The sequence below is a fragment of the Lactuca virosa genome, chromosome 6 (genome assembly GCF_052849685.1).
Source record: "Lactuca virosa cultivar CGN04683 chromosome 6, Lactuca_virosa_CGN04683_v6, whole genome shotgun sequence".
Taxonomy (NCBI): Eukaryota; Viridiplantae; Streptophyta; class Magnoliopsida; order Asterales; family Asteraceae; genus Lactuca; species Lactuca virosa.
The window spans coordinates 214,799,610-214,806,869 of NC_136431.1; the positions used below are offsets into that span (position 1 = coordinate 214,799,610).

General features: G+C 31.6%; 1 protein-coding gene across 1 annotated transcript in view; it reads left to right on the forward strand.

The window, feature by feature from the left end:
* The first annotated feature begins 4,494 nt into the window (after positions 1–4,494).
* LOC145121037 (Oxidoreductase family protein) overlaps positions 4,495–7,260 on the forward strand; it is a 2,843-nt gene continuing 77 nt past the window's right edge. The window contains exons 1-7 of the mRNA XM_079056818.1: positions 4,495–5,003; positions 5,615–5,785; positions 5,893–6,057; positions 6,139–6,303; positions 6,423–6,557; positions 6,821–6,918; positions 7,010–7,260. The exon at positions 7,010–7,260 is cut by the window's right edge and continues 77 nt beyond it. Coding sequence (XP_078912944.1) covers positions 4,824–5,003; positions 5,615–5,785; positions 5,893–6,057; positions 6,139–6,303; positions 6,423–6,557; positions 6,821–6,918; positions 7,010–7,199 — 1,104 coding nt within the window. The 5' untranslated portion in view covers positions 4,495–4,823 and the 3' untranslated portion in view covers positions 7,200–7,260. The remainder of the gene's footprint in view (positions 5,004–5,614; positions 5,786–5,892; positions 6,058–6,138; positions 6,304–6,422; positions 6,558–6,820; positions 6,919–7,009) is intronic.

A 7,260-nucleotide genomic window follows, 5' to 3' on the forward strand; every position in this document is an offset into this window, starting at 1 on the left:
GAATATTTCCTAACAGAACATTATACTTTCACAAAGTTTGATCATGTGTATGTGGTGCTTGGAGAAGAAGAAGAGTTGTGAAGAAACATTGGATCAGGAAGAGCTTGTAGATCTAGATGTTTCTCATCATTTATAGCTTGTTAAGGTAAAAAGTTTCTACCTTGATGACTCCATGAGTTAGTTTGTAGTTTAGGGCTTATTTCTTCATAAAATGGCCCTTTAAATTGTTCTTGAGAGTTTGAGCTACTACAGAAGGTTATAGTGTTAGATCCTAGTGTTTCTAACGTCCCTTGAGCATAAAAATGGAGTCTTGATGGATTAAGTGCAATAATGTAAAGATTGAAGGTAGTTTCATGAAGACATTATGGTCAAATCCAAGATTTGCCCCACTAAGACATACAAAAGCATAAAGATGGCAAATTTATGGCTTAATGCACTTAAATAAGTCTAGATCTATGATTAGACGTTAAGTCTTAATTGATTAAGACCTTGGATTGAGAGTTGGCCAGCTGCAGCGTACGTTGGGCGTACCTTGGGGTACGTTGTGCGTACGTGTCTGATGTCCCAATGATTCGAGGATATTGAGTACATCGGGTGTACTGGTTGGTATGTTAAGCGTACTCATCGGAGTGGCTTTTTGGACTTATTCGGGCAACGTATGGGATTTATGGACTTTGGGCCCTTGTTGGGCCGTAAGCTTTTGTTGTATTGGGCCATTAGGGCTTGGGCCCATTTTGGACATAGATTATCTATTGGGCTCCATGGCTAGTAGCACTTGGGCCTTGATGGGTTAGGCCCAATAAGTCAAGGAATAAGTATCTTTCTCATTTAAGGTCGGGATTTGGGCTTTGGACTTTCGGGCTGGATTATTGACCTAATTTCTAATTAGGGTTTCTTTACTTGTGATTTAGTGGGGATTTCCGGTTCACGAGCCCGATTATTTGTTTAACTGTCAGCAGACTGAAGTGAGTTTGCTCACTATACTGTAGGACACTAGGATACGTTATGTGCTTGTAATCTTTGTGACTCCTATTGTATGTGTTATATGCATGTGTGCATGTTTGCTATATGTATGTGGGATGAAATAGACCTGGGGGTGAAATAAACCCGATACAGCCTTGTGCTGACATATGAGTTGAAATAAACTCGGGGGTGAAATAGACCCGACATATCCTTGAGCTGGCAAATATGTATGGTATGCGGTATTTTGGGGAACTCACTAAGCTTCGTGCTTACAGTTTCAGTTTTGTTTCAGGTACTTCCGCATCGAAGGGGAAAAGTTCGGGATGATCGCATCGCACACACCACATTGTTCCGCATTTTGTTTGACTCTGATGTACTCGGATGATTTTGACACACTCTGATTTAACTATGGTTTTATAATAATGTCTTGGATGATAGTTTTATTAATATAAAAATTGAAATTCTTAGTCTTAATTTTTGGGACGTTACAGTCTTTGTCCATTGTGTCACTCTGTTGATGAATGTATGGAGCACCTCTTCTTCTCTTGTGAGTTTGTTATTGATATTTGGAGATGGTTGGTTGATTGATCTAGGATTTTTTAGGAGCCCTCTGACTCATGTTCTAGCCTTTTAGAAAAGATCAATGGATGGATGGTGGTAAAAGGAAGAAAACTGTTTCTTTTTCTCTCATTTACATTGCGTTGTGGATGATTTAGAAGGCGATGAATGCTTTGGTTTTCAAAATTGAAAGGCAAATGGTTTTAGCTGTTGCGAATGATATTAGCGTTAGCACATTTAATTAGATTAAGAATAGACCCAATTCAAGTAGTTATGATTGGTATGTTTGGTGTACGTCTCCCTTTTTGAACCTTCCTTGTAATTCTTCTTGAGCTTATCACTTAAGTTTTTTGCGTTAATATATTGATGCACTTCAAAAAAAAAAACAAATTTCATAACTGGAGTTTTAGGTTTTTGTTGTTATGTAATTTTATATTTTTAAAATCTAATAGATATTTTTTTCGAATACTTATATACAAATAAATTTATAGTTTTCAACCTCTAGCAATCAACTACCAACTATCAATCTCTAATTTTTAGTTATGGGCTAGTTTTGTCAAACATATCCTAAGTCTTTTTTGAACAGCTCATTCATTAAGACTCTAGCAAAATGCTAGAACAAAAACAAAGTACAAGGACCAAACAATACAAGAAACAAGCTACAAATGGGAAAATAAATCAATACCAACAAACAATACAAGAATATATATGTTTTGTCTGGTTGCAAGTAGTTAACTGGATCATCCGTTGATTTTAAAGGTAAGTATCTCTTTTTTCCGTTGAACACCAAATCATTGTGAGTTTTCCAAATAATCTAGACAACCAAATATATAAGGGTCCATATGAGGTTCCTTTCCTCTACGATGGATGTTTAGCTAAAATACACCTTCTAATAATGTGCTTAATTTCTTTTATAAATTTTAAATTTTCTTTTATCCACTCTTTTTTTAAAACAAAAAAATGTTATACCTTGACAAATAACCACCACTTAACAAATATAAACTATATCAATACGATAAGTAACTTTTTTATGGCATATTATTATCAAATGCCGAACATACCAAAATGTGTATTATCATATGAGTATAAAATCATAAGGTGCAACAGTTTGCCACAAAAAAGTTGTCCCTTATTTGAACACTACTTTGAGATATACATTTGAAATCTACAACAAAATTCTGATTTATAAAACTTTAGATTTTGAAAATCTGTTCTAGTAGTCTTACGATTAACCAAAATTTATCAACATTCACATAGATGATTATTTGATTATAAGAAGTTAAAACACATAATCACAACAAAGACTATCTCATATTTTTCGTTTTATTACATTTAGGGGTGAGAATCAGTTCGATTAATGGATTTTTCGGTTTCTTTGAATCGGTTTACTCGATTTGAAATTTTTTTGGTCCAATTCGAAAACCAAACCAGAGCAAACTTGAATTCCTCTAGAGCAAACCGAAAACCGAATTCTAATTCAGTTTGGTTCGATTTGGAAATCGAGAAAACTAAATATAAATATTTTTTTAAAAAAAATTAATGTTAGCAATTTTACAAACATAAATTACAAAGCTTCAAACATGAAAAACTAAAGTTTCAAACATAAAAATCTAAAGTTTTTATGATTGGTAGGTGGGATTGAAAATGAAAAGTGAAGTGTGCCCGGGAATCATGAATTCGTGAGGGTTAAGAGTCGTAAATACAGAATAGATAAAATCCTAAATTGGTAAAATGGCTCAAATGTCTTTTATATCGATTATTTAATACTTTAAGTTAATATATTAAATATAAAATATAATTTTTAGTTAATTAATCAATGCAATTGAAATTCTTGGTTTGGTTTGGTCTAAAGTTTAGTAGACCAAAACTCAAATTCAAAATTCGGTTTGGTCTCGAACCAAACAAACAATCGAATTTAAATATGATTTGTTTGAAATCGATTTCGGTTCAATGTGATTTTCGAGTTTTTTGGTTCCGGACCTAATAATTTTCACCCCTAACTACAATTTATTATTAAATGTTACATATAGGCACCATAATATGCGTCTTTATTAGATATAAGCAGTACCGTAATGTCAAAATTGTTCAATAAGACATTAACAATTGATAATATTTAATTATTTGTATGGATATTTTATCGGTGATTATTTTTGTATTTTGGTAAAAAAAAAATATTAATTATGCATTAATTTAACAATATATGTAATATATTATTGGTAAACTGTTTAATTGGTTGAATATGACTGTAAGTTCATGTAAATTAGATAAGTTGTAAAAAAATAAATAAAAATATAGAGATGTTTGCATTAACCAACAAGAAAGTAAAATATTGTTGCATAAATTACTAAAATTGAATATATTTAATATAAATTAATAAAAATATAAAATTATGGTTGATTACATCATTAAAAATTAGATTTTCATTGCATAAATTTGTACTTAACTCTTTGAAATAAGTCCAATAAAATAAGCATAAATATTGGAGTTGATAATATGAAAACACTATATATTTTATTATTTTTCTAGTTTAACCCTTCAATTTTAATTTGTATTAAAAATCCATTTGATTTTGGTTTCTATAGTTTAGTATAGAATACAATTTTCATAATACATGGACTATTTCTATAATATAGTCTAAAAAAGTAAAAGGTTTTACTAAAACTAAATCACGACCAAAATTGAATGATATTTAAAAAAAGATTAAAACTAAATTATAAAAACCAAAATCAAATGTTTTTCTAAAAATAAAAAATATGAACTTTGTTATTGGCATATATCTATATATTTGTTTATAGATGACAAAATATTATAAATTATAATATATTAATTTTTTTATAAAAATAAACACTAAAAATTAAAAAACAAAAATAGATAGTTGTTGCTTGCATATGATTTCTTTTAAGATTTTTTTATTTTTTATTTTTATTATTTTATCTTGTTAGCTTTATAAATAAAATGTTTTACTGATAGGATTTTTCTCCTGTGGACCTAACCCGCATATTGTACTTTGTGCATTTTCCTTGTATCGTCGTTACCTCCCTTTTCAATTTCCACAATCTTCTTCCTTCTTTATGATTCGTAGATTAAATGCAATAGTCTATGAATTCAACACTACTCCTAGAATCTTCGTCCTGATCCTAAAGCATTATTCCTTCGTCTCTGTGTATTATTATAAATTGTGATCAATGCAGGCAACAATAACGACGTGAAATAAAAATTCACAAATACAAAGCAAGTAATCGCAATTACCACAGCTGAATTTGGTTTTGCGTTGATCGAGTTTGAAATAAATCAGGGGGGAAATGGGAGAGAAAATGGTGAAGTATGGAATCATCGGTGTAGGAATGATGGGGAGAGAGCATCTCTGTAATCTGTACCATCTCCGGAGCGAAGGCGTCGCCGTCGTTTGTGTCGCCGATCCAAACCTCGCATCTCAACAGATTTCGACGAAATTTGCCGAGTCCTTTGGCTGGCCACTCAAGGTACAACTCCATATTGCGGAAATACGTACGAATGTATATGCATATATGAACAACTCCCTACTGCTGCAATTCAGCAAACACCTACATCAGTTTTATGATCCATTCATCGCTTCATGCATATACTGTAACGACGAACTAAAAATTTACAAACTGATTTTAAAATTTTTTGGTCGAACAATATTTAAAATTTCTCATTTTACATAAAAATTGTCATATATCTCGATTAATTGGAAAACTATTTGCATACATGTATATGATGCTATAAGATCTGAATCAACTCTGCTCAGGAATCATTGAGCCATATTCTCGTTCTTTCAAGAATTGATAACAAATTTGGTGTGGGTCCTATGAAAAGTGTAAAACATTTTCATTTTTAGAAGGTGAAACTTGGAGATTCATTTGGTAACTAATGAAATTTGATTCGACCCTAAAATGTTCATGAATCACTGGTGGCTATCCTTGTTCTATCAAGAATTGACAACAAATTTGGTGGGTCCTATGAAAAGTTTTCAACTTTTCATTTTTAGGTGGTGAATCGGATATAGACTTGCTTTCAAAATATAAACTTGTAATTTAATTAATGAATTTTAATATCTAGATTGTTGTAACAGGTATTTTCAGGACATAAAGAACTTCTAGAGAGTGGTCTATGTGATGTTTTAGTTGTTTCAACTCCAAACATGACTCATTATGAAATCTTGATGGACATTCTCAACCACCCAAAAAGTCATCATGTACTAGTTGAGAAGCCCTTGTGCACAACTGTACAAGACTGTAGACAGGTAATTTACGTAAATACCCTTCCTCATAAATTCAAACAGGACCCAAAGAAAGATTATGATTGGTTATTTACTTATAACTTAATCTTGTTTGAGTTAATAAACTTTAGGTGATAGAAGCTGCAAAAAAGAGACCAGATATGTTGGTGCAAGTTGGATTGGAGTACAGATACATGCCACCTGTAGCTAAATTGATGGATATTGTTAATGGTGGAAGATTGGGAAATATTAGAATGGTTTCCATTAGGGAACATCGGTTTCCGTTTTTAGTTAAGGTAATTGTGTTTGTTTGTCCTAGGTTTCTTGTAAAGATTAATGATCTTGATCACCAATGTGTTTTTACTTTTTTTTTATAGGTGGATAACTGGAATAGATTTAATTGTAACAGTGGAGGTACTATGGTTGAAAAATGCTGCCATTTTTTTGATCTTATGAGGCTGTTTGTGGGTGCAAATCCAGTTCGTGTAATGGCTTCTGGAGCCATTGATGTTAATCATAAAGATGAAGTCTATGATGGGAAGGTATTGTGTTCTTGATATGCTATTTGTGAAAAAGTTTGACTTCCAAGGTCAAAATCCCTAATATTTACCTTCGAATTGACATCCATTTATGTTTTTTTTTTTTTTTTTTGTGATTTCAGGTGCCTGATATTATCGATAATGCATATGTTATTGTTGAATTTGATAATGGGGCAAGAGGGATGCTTGATCTTTGTATGTTTGCAGAAGGAAGTAAAAACCAACAAGAAATTTCAGTTGTTGGTGAAATAGGAAAGGTATTATATACAACAAATTTTGAAATCTTTCAATTGGATCAATTTCATTAAGTAAACGTTAAAGTCAAAATGAAAAAAAAAAATACTAAAAATCCAATGCTATAATTGGTAGATTTTTCAAAATATGATGCGTTAATAAGGAAGATCTTAAAGAACAATGTTGTAATAAAGGAAAATGAAAATAGAATGCTATAATAGCCAAATAAATGAAAGTAGGTTGCTATTTCTCGATTGAAATGTTTTTTGGGTTGTGAAATTTTCAGGGTGAGGCCTTTGTTCCCGAAAATCTTGTTCGATATGGTCTACGAGTTGAAGGTAGAGAAGGTGTAAGAACCATGAGAGTTGAAGATGATCGAATCAAGTACGTTTATTAATTAATTTATATATTTTTTATCAAATTTTTAACTATTTATATGTTTTTTTGTTCATTTATGGATAATTTGTGTTTTTAGATATGATGGGTTGCACCATGGTTCGAGTTACTTGGAACACTTGAACTTTTTGGCTACGGTCAAGACCGAAGGGAAGAAAACTGTGGCGGTTGATCTGCATGACGGGTTGATTGCGGTGGCTATTGGTGTTGCAGCACAACTTTCTATTGAGTTGGGAAGATTTGTGAGTATTAAGGAAGTTATGACATGATAATTTGATATTGATTTATTTGATTATTTATTGTCAAAAGAACAATGGGAGCTCCAAAAAT